The sequence below is a fragment of the Pseudonaja textilis genome, chromosome 1, assembly GCF_049901715.1.
Source record: "Pseudonaja textilis isolate UNSWEBS1 chromosome 1, rPseTex1.2, whole genome shotgun sequence".
Taxonomy (NCBI): Eukaryota; Metazoa; Chordata; class Lepidosauria; order Squamata; family Elapidae; genus Pseudonaja; species Pseudonaja textilis.
The window spans coordinates 37,086,234-37,112,258 of NC_141990.1; the positions used below are offsets into that span (position 1 = coordinate 37,086,234).

The 26,025-nt window shown below is 35.9% G+C and overlaps 1 protein-coding gene across 1 annotated transcript; it reads right to left on the bottom strand.

Annotated features, from left to right (window-relative positions):
- Positions 1-3,234: 3,234 nt before the first annotated feature.
- On the bottom strand, positions 3,235-25,235 carry APMAP (adipocyte plasma membrane associated protein). Its single transcript, XM_026695993.2, has 9 exons — positions 24,976-25,235; positions 17,835-17,951; positions 15,831-15,946; positions 9,947-10,039; positions 8,778-8,894; positions 8,342-8,516; positions 7,275-7,409; positions 6,686-6,878; positions 3,235-4,710 (listed from the first exon to the last, which is right to left on the bottom strand). The coding sequence occupies exons 1-9, from the start codon at positions 25,065-25,067 to the stop codon at positions 4,501-4,503; spliced, it is 1,248 nt and encodes a 415-aa protein (XP_026551778.1). The 5' UTR covers positions 25,068-25,235; the 3' UTR covers positions 3,235-4,500.
- Positions 25,236-26,025: the final 790 nt, after the last annotated feature.

Here is a 26,025-nt window from a genome sequence, read left to right on the forward strand (position 1 = left end):
TGATGTAACTTTGAACAGTCACTAAATGAACTGTTGTAAGTTAAGGACTACTTGTACTTTCTCCACTTTTTTCTCTAGTCAGAAGTATGTCGAGTTAATGGGCAATTCAGATATCTGCACATCAAGTATATTTTTGTAAATTACTGGGTAGCTTGCATAATTGTTTTGGTAGTACAATACTGTCTTTTTCAAACCAATGATCTTTCAATATAATAATTTATGTTATCTGCTACTGGCATTTAGAAGGCATCATGTTGAGGACTGCTGAAATAGATACACCTGAGAAATATATCTACAGGATGCAGACTTTACAGTAACAGATTTTTCAAAGGAGTCACTATGTACTGCTACAATAAATATCTGCTCAACATTTGTTTTGTTTTGGAGTTTGTGTTAAAGTACTATGAAAATGTGTTAAACATCACAAGAGAGAAAAGGCAATGTGCCAAGTCACTTAAGATGCTTCATGCTGTTCAGCAGCTCCAAGATGGATGCTTCTTGCATCCATTGCATTTTCTTTTATTCACGTAGCACTGAATAGTTAAATGCATTAGTTTTGATAACGTAAGTGTTTATGGATATTTTGCACATATACCCACTGCCCAGCAATAAAACGTTCTGTTCTCAGAATTAGCACAGAATATTAAACAGCTTCATCTCACATTTTTGTTTTTGCTACAACTAGATGCAAATCATACACATGTAAAGAAAAATACTGCAGATCCAGATGTAATGGTTAAGGTGATGGTCTAGAAACCAAGAGATTCAATTTTAGGCCTCTCTTAGGTATGAAAGCCAGATGGTGGTTTGGGGACTTCTCATTCTCCTTCAGATCATTCACAGAGTGGTGGTTGTGAGGAAAATAGATGGGAGCATTGTTGTATCTTTGCCCTTGAGTTAACATATAAATGCCCAGTCACCTTATTGGGAGATAGGCAGCACATATAATAAATAAATAATACCTGAAACAACTTTCATGGACTCTCAAAAGTTGATACTAAAAGCCAAGCTCATTTCCTTTCATTAGTGCAACCCATGCTTTTCAGTTTTTCAAAACTGTATTGAAATGGGAATCCCTCTTACCAATTTAAGCATGAGTTAAATCCAAGTAATTGAACTTTTGTTTTTAAATTCTCCATTGGGGAGCACTGTTAATACTTCTTAAAATAGATCATATTTTAAGAAAGTATACATTCTTTTGTGGAGCTTGTTTACACTTTAGTGCCTGATAGTTTAAGATTGCTGTGTGCAAAAACTCTTTAACTTTTCAAACGGTAATGTTTGGTTTTGGGGTGGAGATCTACCATGAGTCACCGAGTCCAGCTGGATTTTCCAAGGACATGAAACAGATAGCTAACTCCTTAGTGCCACACACTGAGTTACTGCTGTTATAACCAGGTAAGATAAACCATTTATTAATTTCAAAAGATACATATACTCAGAAATACTATTTGGGTTTTGATATAAACTAATCAAGATATTTTCATACATTTGATTTCTCCGTCTGTCAATGGGGGAGTCTTTAAATTTTATTCAAATTCTGCTAACATGCCCATCAATTGAAATAGCGGTTTTGGGATTTGCTTCGTAATTTCCCAGGTAAGCTTTTGAAGCCAAATTCTACATTTAAAAAAATCGTAACACATAAGAAAAACCTAAAGAAGAGTACATGTGAATTTCTAAATTAATAAAGCAAAAATGTACAGCGCTTCCTCCAAATATTCCTTAGAGAACATCTTTTGTATCTTGCTTCTGAACAATAACAAATTTATTTCACAATCTTTCTATCACAGTCAAAAATAGATTATGTAGCAATGTGAAAGTGGATATGTGCATTTAGTCCTGGCACCTTTAATAGTTACTTAACTTACTAAAGAAAAATTATCTAGACCAAATCAGATATGTAAACTCTAAATAGGCAGTTTAATGAATAAATTCTGACTAACATTTGCATGTTAGTCAACATGATTCTCAAGCCTGCAGGGTGCATTTGCTAGAAAAAGGTTTTCCCCTGAATTATGGTGTATTAAAACAAAAAAATAACCTTTATAGGGAAAAGAACTAGAAATTGATTTTTTTCCCTTTTTTGCATGAAAACATTATAAATTCAGTTCTGAAACTGGAATACATTCTGTTAGGCTATGTTCTCAGAATTATCCTGTTCCCAAAGAGTGAATTTATAGGTTAAAGCATGAACTGGTTTAAGTTTTGTTTATTGAATGAACAACAGTTGGCTACATTCATACAACATACTAAGTCAAAACTAAATAAACTATATTATGGCTTAGCGTATCTTGTCAACTGATCCTAATTCCACTACCGTAGTTCCAGGAAATAATCAATTAAAGCTCTCTCAAGATTGATGAACTAAAACTCAATAATTATATTAGTTGGGACTATTCAGTATTATAGTCAACATTTGGCAGGGCACACCCTTCCCCAATGGTAGATTTCAGGAACTTTTCGCTTGCTCATCATTACTATAAATAGTGATTTACAAAAGGTGGGACTTAAAAGTCGATCAAGGGGTAGTAGCAAGTGGCTGATCTTGAAATGCTGTAGTTAAGCAAGAATGTCTTGATTAGTATTGGATGAAGACAGAGAGATTATTTTGTCAGGCACTGACATTTTCCCTTAGTGAGATCAAAATTTGTATCTCCTGCTTCCAAATTCCATATTTGTTGAGTTATTGGACATTGCATTTGTTACAATTCCTACTCTTTTCTCTCTTTGTTGCTAGGCAAAACACTGTTTTCTGGAGAATTCTGGAACTCTCACTCCACAAAAACTATATACTGTAGGTGTCTACTAGCTTTCTACCAAGAGAGTGAAATGGATGTTTTGAAACAATTCTTCCTTCCTCTCCCTTGTGTGTTAAGCTCAAATGCAGGACTTTTGATGTGTGTGTGTGTGTGGGGGGGTGTTTGTTCATGTAAGACAGTGATATGGCCTGATGCAGATATTTTCTGCAGATGATACTCCCTCTTTGAAAAGCAGCAGCAGAAAAATATGCATTCTGCCTATGCAGTTTAATTCAACATGCAATTTATTTTTGTTATCTTTGGATTTTGAGTTCCACTTGGGCTGTTTGGAGGATAGGAGGGATGCGTGAGATGGAACTGGTCAAATGAAACAACACAATATACGCATGGCTTTTTTATATTGATTTTTAAATTCTTTATGTCAACATTTTTTGGGGGGAAAAACTGTTCACACACAATGAAAGCACTTAACTTTATAATGCCAAATCTATTTAATAAAATAGGCTTTGGGTAGCCAAGATTAGTTTCTTATGCATCTGAAAAAGAAGTTTCAGTCATAATTAACAAACTTTTGATTAAACCACATATTTAATATTAAATTAATGAAGTTTTGATTAGCTGATAGAGGTATAAAGGCTTCTTTGGAAATTAGTACCAACATGTATCAGTGAAATAGTATGAGAATTTAATGCAAGATGGAGAAATGACAGAATTCTACATGTTACTGGACTGTAATTTTAAATAACATTCACCACATCTGTTAGATTGAGTTATATTCAGCAGCACTAGGAGCAATTACTCATTTAAAAGCTAAGGCTATTAAATGGATTTATGCAATAGACAGGTAAAAAAAAATGTTCCCACATTCATCTGACCAAAGCCCCATCAATTTTTAATATACAAGTGACAAATGTTTAAAAAGCAGTAGAGCTTTTGACTGCATGGTTATGGCTGCCATCCTGACTATTTTTTAACACACACACACACACACACACCATATTAAAACATTCTTCTGCCTTAAGGACTTATGTTGATGATTAAATAGAGGAACAATAAGCAGTCAAACCAGCTTTTCCTAAATTAATTATATTAGCCTTAGATTTAGAGACTCCCATACAAATAATTCCATGTGTTTAAAACTATCCATGCAGAAAATAGCATTGACTAGAAATGGAATTATAGCTGTAGTATGTTCAATTTATTAATACAACTATAAATTGCATTGCTATTATAAAGTGCATGCATTAAAACATGCTTATAAAGAGCGATCCCTATTGGAAATAAGTTCACTGTATTATATCATCTAAGCAACTTCAGAGCAATGATGTATTTACAGGACAAAATTTTGAACTTTGAAAAGCTGACCACATACATATAATGGATTTGAATAGCATCATTTCTAAAATATTAAATGCAACAAATATTGTTTCATGAGGTAATTTTGTATTTTATTTACCTTCTGGAAAGGTAATAAAAGGTGCTATAAAGAGGGTACAGTGCACCAAAAACATCTACACAGCCCACCATTTTGAAAGAGAATTTAAACAAAGTAATTCACAGGTTTTAAGGTATGGCATGCCTAAGTAAGAACTAATTCTGCATCCTGCTAGCTAAACAGTGTTACAGTGCTTATGACTGACTGTGCTTCCATTCTTCTTTTTTGTCCAAAATGTGTCTCATCTTTCTATGTCTTTCTAGAGTAATTCAAGGTGACAGCAGTAATGCTTTCAACTCAGAATTAGACATCCTTGAGGTCCAGCTTACAAATAAAAGGAGATCGGAAAGACCCCAAATAGAGATGTCCATTATATTCATGTGCTTCGCTTACATATGTTGCCACCATTCCATCTGGATCATGGAAGCTTCTTCTGTAGGATCCAGTATTACTTAATTCTATCACAAGGCTGTACTTGGGCACAAATTTTATCACGGTTTCTTGACTGAGCAGCTGCAACACAAACAATAATGTTATAGACAATTTTCTTTTAACCATCAACATTACAACATTTGAGTTGATTGAATCAATTACTATCATCTGTTTCATTATTAGATGTTTTAAATATCCAACTATGCATAATGCAAAACAAAGTTAAGCACTCTGGAATATAAGTGGTAATAATTGTTACTGTTAATCAATGGGCAAAAAACTTCAATACTAGTTGGAATTTTTTTACATTGGGTTTATATTCATACCATTTTCAAACTGGAGAATACCCTAACACAACGTTAATTAGAACTTATATAACTATCAATTGTCTAACTTTTTAAAATTATGGTAGAAATATGAAAAATAGCAAATGATAACATCTCACATATCAAATTATTGACTGTAACTATGATACATAAAAAGAATGTTAGCTATATCACATTAAGTAGGATATTCTTTTTCCTCCATTTCAACATACATGACTCTTACAGTGATTCTTCATATAGTTCAGTTTATGATCAAAATTGAGCTGGAATCTCGATCACTGAGGAATGTGACTGTTAAATGTGATGCCACATGACTGCTCATGTGGACTTTTTGCTCAACAACTGCAATCCCAGCACTAGTCATTAAGCAACTGTGTGGGTTCAGTGATCATATGAGTTTTTAAGTGGATAGAAATCCATGTAGGGAGCACAACTGCTTGGGGTCTAGGTAGGAGAGACCTTGGAACACTTTCAGAAGCTGAAAATCCTCCTGGCTGAAATCTAAGCAGGATTTTCAGCCTCTGAGGGACAGATACTTCTGTGTGGCCTGCCCCAGGCCTCTCCCACCCACTTGAGGGACCTCACACTGTTAACCTTATTGTGCTGGCCCTATGCTTGGGTTTGGCTTCCACTCATCTCCAGGGGATGGCTGAAAAAGCTACTTGCCAAAGGATGTCATCTCTCTGAATGTAGAAAGGAATGCCTTCCACAGGTTAATGGGAAGATGTCATCTCTCCTCTGCACGCAGAAAAGAACTCCTTCTGTAGGTGCATAAACAGAGCTCAAATCATCAGGATCCGACTTCCGTTTCTGCACCCTGTGGGAAGGTGTCATTTCTCCATGCAGAAGAGAATGCCTTCTGCACAGTGCAAAAGTCTCCAATCATCTCCACAACATTGAAGGAGTTCAGTTCCCCTTAGCAGGCAGCTTTTTCAGTCAGCCCACAGAGATGACAGGGAATCCTCTTGGTAAGCAGCAGCAGTTTGCAATCTTCTCTGCCAACTTCTCCACTGCCTTTCTGCTGAAGCAGGCAGAGAGGATTGCAAATAGCAATCACATGGTGGGGGTGGGGGTTTACTTAGGAAGCTGTTTGCATTTGCAATCGATTGCTAAGTACTCAGATCGAGATGTGCAACTGTGCATGTGTAATGGAGGGGGAGGGGGAAGGGCAGCACGATGTTTTCCAACAGCCAGAAGTTGACATTATACATGCAAAATGTCAGTAAAAGCAACAGAACCATTTACTGAACTACAGACTGAAAATATTTATTTGCCAAACTTTCTTTTAACTGCCATATTTAAGGATGGCCAAACAAGGAGCCAAACAATCATTGCTGCTACCAAAATAAACTGGTAGTATGGTTTTCATTTGTTATTCATCCTGAAATTCAGAATTAAAAATACAAAGTCCTACAAGCCCTTTTTTGAGTGCATATGAATCCATACTTTTCAGTGTGCTGACATTGACTCAACTTTAACAACTATTACAATGGTTGTTGCATTCTTTTTATTTCCTCTCTACTTTTTAAAATATTTTATCCTTTTTTTGTTCTAAGTTATTAAACAAATAGAGTACTTTTTTAAAAGTTGCAATGGCTAGAATCTGGAACAGGAGAGGAAGAAGAAATAAATTCTTTCCAACGGGAACCTATTCAAAAACATTTCATTTAGAGAATGCTGAGCTCAGTCTAGTATGTGAATACGTAAGATTTGTTACTGTTGTTTCTTACCTTAAGTATGATTCTTTTAATCCATGGTTTTTCAGATAAGAAATCCATCATAGAAAATCCAGGATTTGCTCTAACAGCTGACGTAGCTACCCAATAACCTCCAGAGCTGCTTAAACGGATGTTGTCTGGAAAACCAGGCATGTTGTCAACAAACAGGTCCTCTCCACCTTGCATTAGACCAGATACATAATACCTAAAAACGCATAACATTTTAAGAGCTATATGAAACAAAGAATGTATTAATATTTTATATTTCTAATTTACTACCCTAATGATCGGAACACTATAAACCATGTATGAAGAACACAGAATACTTTAAAACGATAGCAATACAGAACAAATACAAAGGACAGAATAAAGTTTACTGCTTACTAAAAAATAAAGAACACAAAACCTACATAGCATCTCAGTTAGCCAGTATCGTTGTTTAGAAATTACAGAACACAGTGACCTAGTAAAAAATCCTCCTTGCTTAGCAAGGATAATACATAAATAGGAAACATCTATGAGTATAAACTAAACTAGCATTTAGTTAATTCTTAACAAAATAGCTGGATCTATACAGCACCCTTACAAGTATCTCTTCTACCTTCGTATTCTTGCCATAGTTGTTTCAGCCACCAACACAAAGTCTTCAGCAGGAGACAGCTGAACTCCATTTGGAAATCTGAGTCCTTCCATTAAGACTTTGACTTCCTTTGTGACTGTGTCATATTCAAGTAAACTAAAAACATAACAATTACAGGGTATTACTAATTATTATTAAACCCCTCTCAATTTTAATATGATCTTTGAGAACCATATGTCTATATATCTGTGCTGTTTTTTTAATAGATTCAGCTATAGGCTGTTCTTATACACATACACATATAGGCTGTTCTTATACAAAAACCCCAATATGTATAAGAACAGCCTATAGCTGAATCTATTTAAAAAAAACCCAGCACAGATGGAACAACTGGCCTCTCAGGTTAGGGCGTTTCAGAGCTTATAACTATTAAGAAGGCCTTTTAATTTGCCCAAATCAAAAAAACCTCACCAATCATTAGATTTTAAGGCACCCACAGGTTAATATGGAATATAGTGGTCTCTGAGGTATCTTGAAAATTATATTTATCTTCAATGCTTGAATTGTATAAAGAAACAAAGTGGTATTTAGGTTTATAACAGGACCAGTAGCACCAAACTACCAACTATTAAGCCCCTGCATATACCATGTTATTCTCTTTGGGCAAGGGACCCCAACCCTGGATCCATGAACTGGCACCGGTCTGCAGCATGCCACAAACTGGGCCTCGCAAATAAGCAAAGCCCCTTCTGTGGCAGGCAGGCAGCACACAAAACTATACCCCTCTCTCCACGGAACTGGTCCCTGTTGCCCAAAACGTTGGGGGCTACTGTCCCTGGGGATAAGCAACTATATAGAAAAGAATACAGATTTCATATGCCAGGGAAGAAAGGATAGGGAAAGATATCTCAATTAAAAATGTCAACAGATGAAGTTTAAATGTTACTTCACTATTTTAAGTAAATATTTTAATAATAACCATCAAAAAAGAATATTTGTTTTTAGAAATGCCATCCCCAGAAAATTCTCCATGTGATGCTTGATCACAATTTTATTATATAATTTATAAGCCAGGCTAGTACATTTACCGTCCATCATCTGCAGCCTCCATGATCAATAAGGGATAATCTTTTCTCTGCCATTTACTGCTAGAGTCTGTAAAATAGATTTTCCTTCCATCCCGAGTCATTGTAAGATCGTTCACAAAGGATAAGTTCTTCCCTTCAATAGGAATCTTTGAAGACACCAGTGGCCTGACTGCACCTGGTCACAGAAAAACATTTTTTTAAAACTCTTTTGTACTTGTATGTGTATGGGTTGTAATCATGGGCATATCATTTCTACTTATACCTTTGCTGAATTTATTTAACATTAAAGATTCAAAAAAAAAATTAGCAGATTCTTAAGCAGAATTCAAAATAGGTGTCACTTGTATATCATGGTTTACAGCTTACCATTCAAACCATAATTAAAACAGTTACGGTTTGGCACAATGTGTATGTGGGGAGAAAGAGGTAAACTTGCCTGAGATAGGATTTATTTCAAACAGCCCATAATAAGCATCTACAACAAAAAGAGTATTGTTTGGTCCAATACGGATTCCTAGTGGTCTCCCACATGTAGGCTCATCTTCTCTTGTACCTTTTAGAAAATAAAATAGGTATAAAGTATGCAGCTTCTAAACAAAAGTTTCTATTATGCTTCTAAAATATCAATATTCTTGAATCTGACTAATAAAAGATATAAATTTGATACATTCAAAAATATCTGTTTAGATTCCTATACTTTTTCTTCATATAATTAAATATTGACAAAACCCCTATTATTTTGATGTAGTTCAAACAGAGCATCTTGCAAGACTTGAAGGGATGGACAATACATCAGTTTCCAAATACTGGAATGCAACTCTTATTACCTCTTTTTCCTGATCAAGCTGGTTAAGTCTGAAGGAACTGAGTTCAGTAACACCTGGAGAATCATTTATTGCCCATCTCCCAATAAATAAATATTGTTTTTTTCTTCTGCTCAATTGTGTCCAATTCTCAGAGACTGCCTGGACAAGTCCCTGCAGTTTTCTTGGCAAGGATTTTCTGAAGTGGTTCGCCCTTGCCTCCTTTCTAGAGCTAAGAGTATGTGACTGGCCCAAAATTAATTTAGCTTGACTTTGTGCCAAAGAACAACTAGACCTCACAGTCTCCTGGTTTTTATCCTGATGCTTTAACCACTACACGAACTGGCTCTTGTAAATAAAAACAAATAAATGTCCTCTAAACATAAGGCAAGATAGGCTTTTATAGTCAATACATCTGATTTCATTTTGTCCTAAATTCTGGTGCTCATTTATAATCTGATCCTTTTAAAATAGTTTTTCACTTGCTAAATAAAACTAAGCACATAATGAAGAATATTGTATCATAGTACTTAATGAATGTTAACCAGAAATATCAAGATTTTATTGCAGAGGACCATTCCTATGTGCTTTCACTTTAAAAGAGTTTGTTAATCAAATGTCCATGTTTTTCACAACCACACAACCAAAAATACCACTACAAAATGCACAAGCTACATATGATTAAATAAATTTTCATATATTTAAAAATATTCAGTGGAAGATATGTAACAAGTCTGAAATGCTAGACAAATCAATCAAATCACAATATAAAAGGAATAATAAATAAGTAGTGTTTGTTTACCACAAGGACCATGGCCAAGACGCGCTAAAGTGGAAATTTTCCCATTTTCAATCCTTAGAATTTTTCCATCAGCAGTACCAGTAAACAACACATCTATGAGAGACGAGCAATGACATGAGCTATGCATGTTATTTAACACACAAGACTTATATAAGACTTCAGAACACCAAAAATGCTTTCTAGAGTGATATCACAAAACCCTGAAAGAGCAAAATTTGCCTAAAAATATTGACATATTTTTACAAAAATAGAATATAAGATTATCACTGAAATGCATTTGCCTCCATTAGTAATAAACTTTATTGATTACTTATAGACCACCTTGTTTATAGACCAAAGCGGCAGCAACAATTCAAAATATATTACAATTAAAACAGTAATGTAAGTAACAAATAATATATCATGGTTGCCTGAATACTCAAAAACTCGCTGAAACAGTTTTAACACAACTTGCTTCCAGAAAACAAAGAACATAATCATAGTGTGGGAGGCTGCTACTAAGAAGGCCTATTACCTGGTCCATATCCTATATACCTTCCCAGAAGGGTGGATCGTCAACAGAACCTCCCAAAATGTTTACAATGAATAGAAAATATAACTTGGTGCTGCATTATTAAGGGCTTTATGACCTTAAGCACTATGAATTGGGTTGGAAACCTACCGCAATTACTTCAGATCAATGGAAGTCGACACTGATGGAATTTATTGATATAGTTCTTTTATTTATATATTACAGTCATGGCTGTTTACAATAACAATTAACAGTAAAATCCACATTATATAAAATCATGATTTTATACCAGCTGCAACTTCTGAATTGCTTCTAAAGACTGCCTCACATAGAGGTGATAATGAAAGAATGCGGTCACATATTGTATAAAGTTCTAATACATGAAACAGCAAGTTCCATATATGGAATAGCAGGTCTCAAATGGTTGTTTGGACCAAATTGTGAGCATCTTTAATTTTATCAGATGATTATACGTTGTCACTATGATGGCTATTATCTATCTTAGATTTCTAAAAATAACTTTCTTGGCTCTACTGAAATTGCTGAGAAAACTATTCAGAAACAGCTAGCTTCTCATAAAACACATTAAAAGTATTGTTATAAAAGACAACTACAATTACTTTTTGTTAATTTCATTTTCTCTTACTCCGCCTTATCTAACAATCTTTTTTCAGCAAACCATCAAAAGTGGCATGGGTGAGCCTAGAGGATAGCATGATGAAAGTTTCAAACGTCCTCTTCTGAGAACCCACGTTTTTTCCTGGCACTATTTGCTCTCTTAGAATAGTAACTTGGTAGGTCTTACTACTGCTGCTTATTGTTCAAGGAACGCCTTGTCTAGTATTCCTCTCACCACCATAAGACAAGTGCAATTGTTTAGCAATGGACCAGGTTACTGCTCAATTTGGACTATGATCACTGGGGACCCTTGTTCTGCTTCTTGCCCCTTTCATTCACGCACAGAGGGTAAGCCTCAGCGAGAGGACAAGTCTATAAATGCCTGCCTTTTTAAAAGAACAGTTCCCTTTTCACTAGTCCTTCTCCTTTTTCTTGGCTTTCCCAAGTTTGCAGGCAGGGATGTCTTCACACTTCCTTCTCATATTCTCCCCTTTGACACCAATGCAAATTCTTTCTGCTATCTTTATTGCATAGTCATTACATTGATGCCACAATGATCAAAAGAAAGGGAATAAGGTTTCGTTTGTTTTTCTGTGTTCTACTGTGGCTCTAAAGAAACTTTGTGGCAATGAAGAACTAATGGCTCAGCTTCACAGAAACAAAGGAAAATAGCTTCAAACATTCTAGTACAAGATGCACAGGTTGAAAAACAGTACAGTACCCAGCTTGGGGAAAAATCAAAAAGACAGCCCCCACCGACTTCCGGTTTGAAGGGCTTCGGCGACAGACAGAAATCCGCAATTGTGCACAGTTTCTGTCTGGGCTCGCTGCTGGAGCGCCCCGAGTCGGCTGGTTTCGAGGCTAAGCCACCCCGTAGAGGTGGTGAAGAGGGGGAAGACTGCCAGCAGGGTCGAGGAGAGCCGTATCTCTCCTCCTCAGCTGGCTATTACTCCCTTTCCCAAAGGCGGTTGCAGCGGTGGTCAGAAATGGCCACCACAAAGGAGAACTCGACCAGAAAAGAATGCGCAAGAGGAAGATTAGAAATGAAAGTTTTGGCTGACTGGGTTAAATTGGAAAAGGAACAACCAAGGTACCCTGGAATTTAAACTTACAAAAAATAACATCGCTCCCAAAGAAGAGTCGGAAGCAGCGAAAGAAAGTGAAAAGGGAAAGGTTTGGCTTTTTTTTTTCTTCTCTCTCCTTCCCTATACTGACAACTAAGAGACTTAAATAAGAAATCGGAAAAATCCGCTTTGACATCAATAGGCAATTAAGCTGAAAACAAAACAAAATGCCAAAGGGATAATAAAGATTTGTGGACATTAAAAACTTTCTTTTTCATAAGCAAGAAGGGAGAGAAAAAGAATAAGGGCAGGATCTGGAAGAGGGAGGAGACTGCCTGGAATTAAAAAGAACCTACAGTAAAACTTCAACAAGACTTCTAAAAGATACATTTTAACTGAAACTTTGCAACTAAATAGTAACCCCAGGAAGAGAAAGTGAAAAAAATAGAGCAAAAAAGAAACAGCTTGCGTGTATTTGGATTATTTGGTGATCTTTGGATTTTTGGTTATTATATTTGAATAACTAAAATCAATTGGGTGGTTGTTTAAAAATTTATACAATGGCACCACTTCTGGATGAATTGAAAATGGAACTTAAAAAGTATAAAGAAAATGCACAAGAAGGGAAGGGTTCTTTTGGCTTCGTTTTTCAATTCTTAGAAATGGAGATTTGGAACTATGAGAAACAATAAGAAAAGACTGCAAAACAAGAAGACTGGGACAAAGAAGAAGCCATCTTTAATGAACAAGTAATTTTATGTAGGGAAGAAAAAGGAAAGGGGGGAAAGAGAATGGAGAATTTAAGACTTAAAAAAACAACCAAAGAAAAGAAAAATAATTCGAAAAATAAGTATAATACTGGAAAGCAACAGAAAAGGGGAATACAGAAGAGAGAAATAGAGGTAGAGAGACAAGAGGGTAAAAAGGGGAGGGAGAAGAAGAGAGGGAAGAAGGAAAGGAAAAGAAGTTACAAAGGACCGGAGCAAGATATAGAGAAACAGGACCTATTTAGAGATAATGGGTGAAAATCTAACTGAAAAAGGGATTCTGTAAAGGTACATAAGATTGTATTGTTATATTAGTAATAGAAATAACTTTTAGAAAATTAGAAACAACGTATGATTAAAATGAGGGATAAAATAGTTAGTGTAATTTAGTGAAATGTTTGTGAATAAAATAAGTGAAATAAAATAAATGAGAAAATTGAATTAGGAAGGAACGGGAACATTTTAATTAGTTAATGTTTTATAAAATATAAGTGAAGAGGGGGGTAATTAACTATGGAAAGCTTATAATTGTTCCCATAGAAGTATGATATTTAGTTGAAAAGTAATGTTAAAGTTGTTAAGACTTTAATGAATATTAATATTAATGATAGAATTGAATTGGAATGGAATGTTGTTTTAATTATATACATTTATTTATTTATTTTAAAGAATACAGTGTGTATTTTAAGAATGTACCAAGCAGAATCCGAATGGAAGTTATGTATTATATTGAATGTTACAACTTTAGGGAAAAGATATAAAGGCGTCATACTCCAATCAGTAACTACAGGAGAAATTTTGTTTAATGAGAAAAGATAATAGATAATTGAAACAGGACAGACAAAAAATATAAATACAATGATTTGAATTGAGATGAGATAATTAAAATAAAATTGAGAAAATTAAAAGAGGGGAGAAGCTATACAGAAAATGTAAAATAGTAATAAGATATGGAATAGAATATAAAAATGAGCATGATCCTGAATTTGTGCCTGTACGAAGAAATGTAACCCGGAATTATGCTGCTTTCAAAAAAAAGATGTTTTATTTGTATTTTTTTTTCTCTTTGTAAAAACTCAAATAAAATTTACAAAAAAAAAAAAAAAAAAAGGACAGCCCCCTACCCAACTGGAAGATGAAAGAATGTGATGCAAATGCGTTGTCAAAACAAATAAAGAAAGCTTGGTGACTAAAACACTGTACTGGATTTCATGAGCTTTCCTGAAATCAAATGGAAAGAAAAAAAGTGCTGCTGGCCAGATGAGAACACAGCAGCCCAGGATGAAGTGGGCTTATAGGCAGTGACCAACCACTGGAAAAGAAGGGATATATTGATATTGTGGCCAACTGGATCTCAAGATTTCTCTAGACTGGAATGAAATAAGATAGACTAATTGCTCACAAGCACTTAAGATAACTTATGATAGCAAATACTATTTTTGAATCAGAATTTCAAAACATGAGCAAGGAGTGCATTTGCAATGCTTGGGAATGGATGGAGGATGGTATTGGCCAATCCTGCACTCCAGAAAAGGTGAGCAAAAAACAGAAACTGAGAATCAACTCTTAAGTAAAGTTGAAATTTAATCCCTGTTAATAAACATAATATTTTTTCTATTTGTTCAATTAAAATGTTACGATTTACAAGCAATACAATCAGGAATTCTTTACAAGATGTATTTATATTACTCTCTTGTAAGGTTATAACTTACAATGCATAAATAAGGAGAGAGGAGATATTAATGATAGAAAATTTAAAATATGCTGAATAATCACTGGATTAAATTGGTACATATATACTTGCAAAATATTGTATATTTGAAAGCATAATTTGCATACAAAGATGTTACAATTTGGAAAAGGATCCAAGGATCTGTTTATTTCTCTAATTATCAATTACATTATTATTATATTTATTAATAATTATATCTAATCATTACATACCAATGCTCAAAGTAATTATCAGGAGTGTAAATGTTAAATCATACAGATTCAATAATGCTAAATGTTCTGTAATCTAACTATTTAAAGCTTTTGCCAAATATCTCTCTCACCCAAGCATTCGGCAAGAACTCTTTAAATTATGGGTAAATATTAGCGTCTTGTAAAAGAGCAACCTCAGTTCCTCTTTTGAAATTATAAGTAAGATTTGTCTATGTAAGCCCCTTAACATTCCATGTTATAAGAAAAAGTGATATGAAAATAATTAACATTCATTTTATAATCTAATGAATTAATATGATTTTTAAAACACTTTGGAATAAAGAGCTTGAAGGTTCTATTACAACAAATCAGTGTAAGATACTTTAAAAATGAAATTAAGTCTCTTTTGATCAATAGTTTGTTGATACAAGAGAAACTTGTTCCATATATATTGGTTCATTCAATTGTGTCCTTTAGTAAAAGAAAAAGCTGTTACGATAGTTTTCAGATCTGGTTAATATAAAAATGTAAATACAGAAATATTATTTAATTGTATTTTCCATATTTGATTGATAGAAATGCCATTCTAGAGGTCAAATATTAATTCACATAATTTATGCTTATCCTACTATTACCAGATTTTGGACTGAAATTCAAATTTAACAAATTAACATGATTTTAAATAAAAATGCATACATTCTTGACTGTACCTCAGTATTTAGAATTCATTAAAATTGGTAAAGTCTTTGCATATGAACAATGAAAGGACTTGATTTTGTTTTTGTTAATATCGCATTTATTCACAAACATGTATATGAGTTTTGCTAATTTGTGTGATACAGTAATATTATATCAGCATAAAACTTTATTGGTTAGAAATTATCTTATGTTATTTAGAATTCAGAATTTTTATAGTTTAGAATCTAGAAATTATTTCTGGGGGGAAAAATGTAAGCTTATTAAGCAGATATTAAAAATCTCTATCAAATATTTGTGCTTACCACCAATATTTGCAATAGATTCTGGTCCAACAAGCTGGTTTTCAAATAATTTTTCTGCTTGTCGAAGCTTAACATTTTGCTCTAAAGGACCAGTAAGAAGAGGAGGTTCTTTAAAGCTGTCAAGAAAGAAGATTTTCATAAGCGTAAGGAAGATATTAATACAAAAATACGACATACCAAGTAACTTAGATATATCAGATATTTTTCAAAACAGTATAGTTCAATTTATCTAAAGCAATTTATGCAATTATTCAGTTCATATTTGGCAACAGTTTCCATGAACCTAACAATCAAGCCAATTAAGTGGGTAACAATTTTAACAACATTGAACATTTCAATTAAAAAGATAAAAAGTAAAAATTAAGGAGTTAAAAAAAATAGAAAAGAATTGAAAGAAAAATAAAAAAGGAAAATAAAGAAAAATATGTTAAATATGTTAAGAAATCACTTCTGCCTTCATCACAAGTATAAACAATTTTAGTAACTTATCCATATCTGTTAAAATACAACAAATGATTTCTTTCTTCTTTCTATATTCCATCTCTTATCTATAAACAAATCCTTAAAGCCTCACATTCAGCTCTGGTCAGCAAAAGTCCATTAAGAGTTACTAGAAATAGCAACATATCTAGTTTAATCTTTTCCAAATCATTCTTATCACCTAACTTTTTAAAATACATATTTAAATCCATTCTTGTGTTACTTAACCTCTTAGTGGGTTTTGGTACCATCAACCATGGTATTCTTCTGGATTGATTCAGGGGACTGAGGTTGACAGCATGACATTGTGTTGGCTCACCTCCTTTCTTTGCAGTCAATTCCAACTGTGGTGATTGGGGTCTCACCTATGACCCCTCCTGTGTGGGGCCCAATTTGATGAGTTTCAAAGCAGTTGAATATTGAGGTACCATTGTAAATCTAATTTAAATTTCCACTCGTTACACAGGTATTATATATTTTTTAATCTTTGCAAACAAACTCTGTTTCTAATGTATCTATACAGGTAGTCCTTGACTTATAATAGGTCATTAGTGACTGTTTGAAGTTATAACAGCAATACAAAAGTGACTTATGACAATTTTACACATGATCATCGCAGCATTCCCATTGTCAAGTGATCAAAATTCAGATGCTTGGCAACTGACTCATATTTATGACGGTTGCAGTGTCCTGGAGTCATATGATCACCTTTTGCAACCTTCTGACAAGCAAAGTCAATGGGCAAGCTTGTTACTAACAACTGCAGTGACTCACTTAACTACCGTGGCAAGAAAAGTCATAAAATGGGGCTCACTTAGCAACAGAATTTTTGGCCTCAATTGTGGTCGTAAGTTGAGGACTATCTGTATAGTGCTTCATATATTGCCATTTGTTCTTTAGATTTTTCATTTCTCTTTTTTTCAGCTCTTTTTCTCTTCGTCTAGAAAAATAGGAAGACTAAGAAAATTTATTTGGACACAATTAAACTTTCTTAGTCTTCCTATTTCTCTGGACCAATTCATTCTTTCTTCACATATTTACTTTGTAATTAACTGTTCATTTTTTACAAATGAGCCTTCCATTCTTTCTGTAGGTACAGTTACCACATACTAATTTTAATACAGAAGTAGTAAAATATTATAACCAAGAAAATTCATCTGCACATAGCACACATTAAGACAAAGACTTGAAAGAACATGGTTATGAAAAATGACATTAAATATATTATATATATTTAACTAAATATATTGTACCTATTAAATAAAATGTTTCGGAATCCAGAAGGAGCAAGTAAAAGTAGTATATAATAAGGCACATAAGTTCACAGTTATTTGGAAGATAACTGTTGTTTTTCATTTCTGTACAACTGTAAGTAATGGCACAACAGTTTTTCTACACGGTTGACTACAGCACTGTTCCATTCATTAAAAAGCCCTAATAACTAAAAAGCCCTCATAATAATGTCTCCAATGAAAGTTTAAGTCACATGCAAAATTCTAATATTAAACATGCTTATATACTCACCTAATAGGTTGAGGGTCTATTGGACAATCCAGAAAAATGAGTGCTCCAAATAATGGAATAATTAATGACACAGCTAAAGTCATGAAAGTTACACGAAATATCCTGTTGCTGTAAGTACTGTAAAAATAAACAAAACCATAAATTAGAACATGATTTTACAAGAGCAGCTAACAATGTAGGAGTTCACTATATTAGGCCAGTAACTATTCCAGTATTGTAGTTTGTGTCTTCTAGTAGCTAACAAGATCCACTCTGGATTCTCAAAAAGATGGATAATAGATAGTGTTGCTCATCAATAAAGTATTTAAATTATGCTATATGTAATTCCAAAACCAGGGATCAGCCATCAAGAAAAGTAGCCATTAATAGTTAAAGCTCCCCATCTTTTTCTTAACACTATCACATATATTTCAGTAAATCTCTTTACCAATTTTTGAACAAGATTACTTTGTCGGGAAGTAAATTTCTACTAGGCAAACATGCAATAGAATTTGCAGCTGTGTATGTTTACTTTTCCAGATGACCACAAGAATTATCTCAAAATATGCTAGGAGGGAATATGGGAGATGAAATGTAATCAATTTGGAGAGGTTGGGAAAGGTTGCTTTATAAATTATATGATTTGTGGTTAGACTTCAAACCTCATTAGACACACTGAACAAGAGCTTAAGTGGGAGAAACAGACATCCTGTGGATGAAATCAGTTTAAATCTCACTCTTCTAAACTAAACGTTCCTTCAATAATTTCAAGAAAGATTTTTTTAAATACCAGGCATGGTTAGTAAAAGGAAAAAAGAAGTAAACAAAATATCCTAATCCTACTTGATATGTTATTTTCTGTGCCTCTAAATCAGGGGTGTCAAACTGGCGGTCCATGGGCCGGATGCATCATGCACAGGCCATGCCCACCCCAGCTCCACGAAGGGACAAATACATTGCAAAATGTCATGTGACGGCAACAATGCCATGAGTTTGACACCCATGCTCTAGATACTGTGTGGTCACAAAACTTCCCTCCTTAATTCATACTCCAGTAGTATGTTGTCTTTGCTCAAGCAAAACAAATTTACCCAATATATAACTTCAGTTCTAAGGCATGGAGGTACTAAAAGGATACACTGGGTGCTAGTTTTGTAGCTTATAGACAAAAATGCAGGTCTACTCTGCTTAACAGATAGTAAAACTGTAATGATTTGAAGTACAATTAAACAGTATTGTTGAAATATGTGTAGAATACAAGGTGGAGAATCTGAGGTCTCAGAACCACACCAGTCTCTTTTTGCAGCTGTTGAAGATCACTCTTATCATCGTGATGTCAAACCTATGGCACACGTGTCGAAGTGGCACGCAGAGCCATTACTGTTGGTATGTGAGCCCTCGCCTAGAGCAGGTCTACTGTGCCTGCACGTGTCGACCGCCCAACAGCTGATTGTATCTGTCACACATGTGCAGGGGCACGTGAGAGACGTGTGTGCATGCGCAGAGACGTGAGGTCAGGTGGGGGTTGCTTGCACATGTGCAGAGACACGTGGCATGCATGGGGGTTGCGCACGCATGCGCAGGGGGCATGGCGGGGCTGTGCGCATTGCCTTCTGGGTGCTGGCACGCATGCACAAGTGCACACACAATTATCAGCACAGGAGCCCAAAAAGGTTGGCCATCACTGCTCTATCAAGACTGCTGAAAACTGATAGCTGCCATTTTCAGGTACAAATGTGTGAAAATTTCTTGCAATCCTCGAAGAGGCATCCGTGTTCTAGGACCAACTCTCTTCATACTCAACATAAAAGACCTCTATGATCATATTAACAGCGACTACGTTCTCTTCGCTGATGATGTAAAGCTGTTCAATACCACAGACAGTACTGCTACCCTTCAAAAAGACGCTGACTATGTATCAGAATGGTCAAAAAAATGGCAACTTCAAATCTCAACAATTAAATGCTCTGCCTAACATATTGGCAAAAAAAATCAGAAAATAAAATACAAGCTGAATAGTCAAGACCTTGTTGATGATCCAAACTCTGTAAAGGACCTTGGAATAATCTCTAATGATCTAAGTGCTAGAGCCCGCTGTAACTACATAACCAAAAAGGCATTAAGAGTTGTTAACCTAATTCTACGTAGCTTTTTCTCTGGTAATATCACATTACTAACTAGAGCATACAAAACATTTGCCAGACCAATACTCGAATATAGCTCATCAGTCAGGAACCCACATTACGTATCTGATATTAGCACAGTTGAGAAAGTCCAGAAATATTTCATAAGAAGAGTTCTCCACTTCTCTACTGATTGTACAATACCTTACACTACCAGACTTGAAATTCTAGACCTATAAAACATTGAATTACGCCATGTTCGGTCTGATCTAAGTATGGTATATAAAATCATACATTGCAATGACTTACCTGTCAATGAATACTTCAGCTTCAACCATAACAACACAAGAGAACACAATAGATACAAACTCAAGGTTAACCGCACCAAACTTGATTGCAGGAAATACGACTTCAGCAACAGAGTGGTCAATGTCTGGAAAACTCTACCCGACTCTGTGGTTTCTTCCCCAAACCCCAAAAACTTTAACCTTAGACTGTCTACTATTGACCTCACCCCTTTCCTAAGAGGGCTGTAGGGGGTGTGCATAAGCGCACCAATGTGCCTACCGTCCCTGTCCTATTGTTTCTTTTATTTTTCTTATATGTACCCATTTCATGTATTCATAACTATGTATATACTTATACCTATTATCATGTAAGTGATTGACAAATCAAAATAAAAAAATAAAAATAGATTTACAAATCCTGTTACCATTTTTCCAAATTAATAGGATGTCTTGTTTCACAAACACTTCCAGTTATAGAAAGTTCGGGGTTTTTAAATAGAGGTATACACCTGGACCAGGCACCAAATTTTCATTTTTTTTTAATGTAAAAGATGAAAAAAGTTATATGATACAACAGCTTTAGTATTAGCTAAATACTACAGAAAAAATATGAGGATTTCAGCTCTTAGAGAAGCATGTCTATATATGGTTCTGGGTTGGCTTTGACCAAACTACTGGGCTTTGAATAAAAGCTCAGAAAAGCAAACAACTTAAGCTTTGAACAAAATTGCTTTTAGCTTTTCTCAAGTTTTGTGGCTTGATCAAAATAGTTATAATACAGTATACTGAATCCATTAGATATGACATGTAAATTATTGCTTTCACAATATGGAATCCACAAACAGAATGAAGTGAAAATTGTCTTCATCAAAACAAGCCAAATATAAAATTTCATTCACAAAAAATATGGCTGAAGTTCTATAAACCCTGAATTGGAAATAATCACTTATTTCCACATAAATAATGCAAGATTAGCGTACAACATTATCATGTGGTGCCTGCATTAGTACCCAAGAATAATAGAGAAAAGGGTTTTTTTTAATGTAACACTCATAATGATTATGCTTTTTGAGGATTATGGGAAACTCATACAGGTAGTCCTCAAGTTACAACCACAATTCAGCCCAAAATTTCTGTTGCTAAGCAAGGCAGTTATTAAATGAGACATATCCCATTTTATTAGTTTTGCCATGATTGTAAAACAAATCACTACAGTTAAGTGAATCATGTGGCCATGTAGTGAATGTAGCTTCTCCCATTGCCTTTACTTATCAGAAGCTCCCTAGGAATGTTGCAAGTGATATGTAAATACTTGCCAACTGCCAAGCACCCAAAGTTTGATCATATGACTGTGGGAGAACTGGTCATAAGTCACCTTTTTCAGTGCCATGGTAACTTTGAACGTTCATTAAATGAATGGCTATAAATTGAGGATTACCTGTATATAGCAACAACCTGGAGAATGCTTCCCTAATTCACTTCTCCTCTCTCAAGTTTACAACATAAAAAGGTAGTAATTAGTAAGCTATTTCTTGCAGATCACCAAAAGGCAATGATAATGCAAAACACAAGATCAACAATTTTGCAAGAACATGTTTACTCTTAGAAAAAGAGAATATTCCCTACTATTACTTTCTCATAGTAAATCTTGAAACATGCATTGGGCTGCAAGTGAATGATAGGTTACCCAACCAGCACCTGTGTGTAAAACAGGATTAGGATTTACAACCTCCCACTTTCTAATCCAGCACCTTTACCACTACAACAAAGTGGCTCCTGAAATATATATATATAACTTCTTCCATATATTATTTTAAGTAGAAAAGCCACACATTTCCTCAATTAAACCAGCTGTAATTATATATTAAGGAGCTATCTGTTGTAATATATCCTCTAGACTGACAAAGGAATTAACTAAAAGTAATTTAACTTTAACTTTACTGTAGCACTTATTTATGCACTAAAATACATAGGATATTACGTTCTTTTCTTGAAAACATAGAAACCTGCAAATATCTAATACTGCAATTTTAAACACTGAAATACCCAGAGGTTTTTAATAATGTAGTTGTGTCCTGCATCTTGATGAGTTTGCACCTTTTCCAAAGGTTATTTTTTAATATTGCATAGAAGTATTAAATGTTAACATTCAAGTTATATACTTCTCCAAAGAAAACATTTGCTAGCTTCAGACAATATTCATAGTTCTGCAGGAAGAAGTTAGTTATATTTACTCATGTTTTAGATATAAATTTCCAAATGCTTTTTTAAAAAATCAACTTTTGATCAATGCTGTAGCAAAATAGTTCCAGATATCTGCATATTAAGCTTCCTAAACTTTTCACTCTACCTGGTTAATCGTTCTTTCTATAGTATTTCCTTTTCAGAAGAGTTTATTAGATGATTACTCAACCCACCTCTAACTCCAAAATCTTAAAAAGAGAGCCAGTTTGGTCTAGTGCAGTGGTTCCCAATGTGGGGCCCATGCCCCACAGGGGGGCAATTTCATTTTTAATGGGGGCAATTAGAAAATGAACTATTAACTGAATTTTTGAAAGCCCACTAATTGTTTTTATATATTTGTGATGAAACATCTGTGTTTTATTTACCTATTGTTGTCTTTGTTAAAGTGCATTTCCTAGGGCCTGGTCTGAAAAGGATATCCCAACTGGGGGAAGGAGGGAGCAACTGCCAGCCAATCAGATGGGCTCCCACTAAGGATCATGGAACTGGCAGTCTTTCTGCCTCCTGTCTCTCTCTTTCCTGTGGGCTTTGCTGCTGGGTGATTGCAGAGAGAACTGTTCTGTGGGGAGACAGAGTGGATGGCTGCTAGGGGAAGGATAAAAAACCAGGATGCAAGTTTAAGTAAGAAACCAAATACCCAAATTCAACCTACTTTGCAAAAAAACTGCTGTTACCATTTCCATCTTCATATTTAGCTGAATGATTTAGTGCTGTAAATGATTTGCTACTGAAGAAATCAACTGGATATCACTGCACAAGGAGACTTGAGAATGAAGCTGACGAAATTGGAGCCTAATATAAACTCTCTCTGCAGCAGGCATCAAGCACCTTCACTAACTTAAAGCTGCAATCTTACATTTTCCTGGGAGAAAGCTCCACTGAAGACAATGGCACTTACTTCTGAGTAGACATGCATAGGATTGCATTGTAAATATTAGGTGAGCTCAAATTGTATTTTGAATTTGTTAGGTATCTTTATTTTAATATGTATAGTAATTAATATGATCAAAGTACTGCAGAAAAAGCTTTCATTAAAATTATTTTATTCTTTGGAATCTTGTTTAAATCAAGTTAATGGCCTATTAGGCTTCTTCCACGTGAGTAGGAGTTCACTTTTTAAATAGTAAGATTTATATGTGGGGGGGAATCATGATTTTAGAGATGCTTAGGTGGGGCATGGCCATAAAAAGGTTGGGAACCACTGGTCTAGTGGTTAAGGCAACAAGCTAGAAAGCAAGAGACCTGCTTTAGCCATGGATGGCCTCGGGCCAGTCACTCTCCTTCAGTGCACCTCACCGGGTTGTAGTTGTGGGGAAGGGGGGATATAAATAAATGAATATAGAATTTCTTAGTAAATGAGAGTTTTTAAGTTATTCATTCACAGCGAATTACTGTACATTTTAGAAGGAAAATTATGGATTTTGTAAGTGTTTTTAATTGCTGTGGTTTTATTGCCTCCATCATAGAAATTTTCTTTGCACAGCATCAGCCTTTACACTTTCTAGAGCAGGGATGTCAAACTCATGGGCCGGATGCATCACGTGCTGGTCCTGCCCAGTTTAACAAAGGGGGGGGGGGCGAAGTCCTGATACTGTGATGACACAAATTTGACACCTCTGTTCTAGAGGAAAGAGAAGGGAAGGGGGGGGGATTACAAAACAAATTATGAACACATTGGTTATAAATTAAAATTGCTTAATTCTGCCACCTATCAGAAGGACAATCCTTTTCATCAGTTGTACCTGTAATATGAATATATAAAATTGCTGCTATAAAAAAAATGACATCTCACATATTACCCTCCTCCCTACATTTAAAAAAAAATTATAGAGGTCGTTTTAAAACAACTGCCAAAAATAATAATAAACAGTGGGTATTTACTATATTTTGCAAAGTCAGAGAGAACGAGATGATTATTTTCATTCCATGACCCATTCCACTCCTCAATAAAAAACAAACAAACCAGACCTTCCCTTCTGGACCTCCGAGTTGTTAATTCTCATCGATTTCAATCGAGCCCAGTCACGTCAAAAGCCATTTCTAGGAGCTACCACCGTTATTTACCCTGGATCTTCAGAGACCACTTATTTTTGTTGGTATTTCTGTCCTTGACCTCAGCATGCGTTTTTTTTTATCCCCAGAGCATACTTAGCAGCAAAGGCCGTGGAATATTTATTATTCCTAAACACCAAGAGGCCTAAATCCCTGAGTATCTGGCGCTCATCTTCCTTCTCTCCCCACCCCAACCTTCCTCCAGCTCCGTCCGGCAGCACCGAGCTCTCCACGTGAGGGACTGAAGAAGCAGCAGCGCTGGCGCCGCTCCAGCCTGGCCCTCCCACCGGTTCAGGAAGCCGGCGCCCACCTCCCGTATTACTGTCGGTGAGCAGGGCAGGGGCAAGAGAGGACGCCGCCCTCTAAATCTTCGCCCTTTCCGAAAGCAGCGGTGCCTCCTATCCTCCCCGGGGAAGAGGGAACGCCGAGGGGCCAGGAGAAAAGCGAAGACCGCACCTGCTCTCCTTCCCGGCCTGTGCCGCGTTGTCTTCGGTAAGCACTTGCGGCCGGGCCGGCCGACGCTGCCGCAGGCCATCAGCCTCATTCATGTTGCAATGAACGGCCCGCCGAGATACAGAGATCAACAGCAGTGGTTCAACTCCGCAGCCGAGGCTTGCTGGAGAAAGCCGAGGAGCAGCCCCGCTTCCCGGCCCACACCGCGAAGCCCCGCCTCTTGCTCCAGACTGCTTCAACGGTTACCACACAGAAGCCACGCCCTCACCCCTTGCGTCCCAAAGGCCGCCATAACACTCCACCCCCCTCGGCTGAATTGCCCAATAACTGTGGCGCCAGACACCCGCCCCTGCTATCAGAAACGCCCAACCACCATCTTGTCCCCGAGTGACAGCTCCTCGCTGGCCTCCGAGGCTGTTCACGGGGTGCTGCGCAGGTCTGGGCCTGCTTCAGAGGCGGCCCCAACTTCTGCCTTATGCATCCCCCATGATAACCCTCCATAGAGCCGTGCCCCATCGCTCTTTTGGCGATGACTCCCTGCTGCCTGTACATAAACCTCCCCGGTGTTTTCCTCTTAGATATACTTTATTGCCCCCTTCAGACACCTGCCTCCATCCTAACGGATTAAGTTCAACTAATCAGCCTAAGCCCACGCCCCGCTTCATTGGAGCGAGGAAGCGGGGTCAGTAGAACATCCACTTAGTTTCCACGTGAAAAGAACGTAGGAAATGCTTGTTTCGAAAGGCTGGTTGCATTTAGAGAGAATCTTGTGGGGAGCGGAACTTGAAGGAGTGTTCCAGGAGGAACAGAGATTAGCGTGAATTTGAAAGAGAGCCAACTATCTGTAGGGAAGACTATGTATTTTATTGACGAGATTGAAGTGAGATGGAATGTAAAGTAATAGGGTAATCTTGCTGTGATTTGTAAGATTTTGAACTGCATAGAAGGGTGTTGGAAGTTATAACCCACCCCTCTTAGGAAAATGAAATATTTTAGGATATACTAAAAAGGCAGAATATTTCTCCTAAAAAAGAGTAGAAATTCAGATGCAAA

Excerpts from the sequence above, each read along its gene's own strand:
- APMAP (XM_026695993.2), bottom strand. The coding sequence starts at position 25,067 with ATGAATGAGGCTGATGGCCTGCGGCAGCGTCGGCCGGCCCGGCCGCAA. Across the intron at positions 8,895-9,946 it reads TCTTGGCCATGGTCCTTGTG|GTACAAGAGAAGATGAGCCT; the intron begins GTAAACAAACAC and ends ATTTTCTAAAAG. Across the intron at positions 8,517-8,777 it reads TGAAATAAATCCTATCTCAG|GTGCAGTCAGGCCACTGGTG; the intron begins GCAAGTTTACCT and ends TTCTGTGACCAG.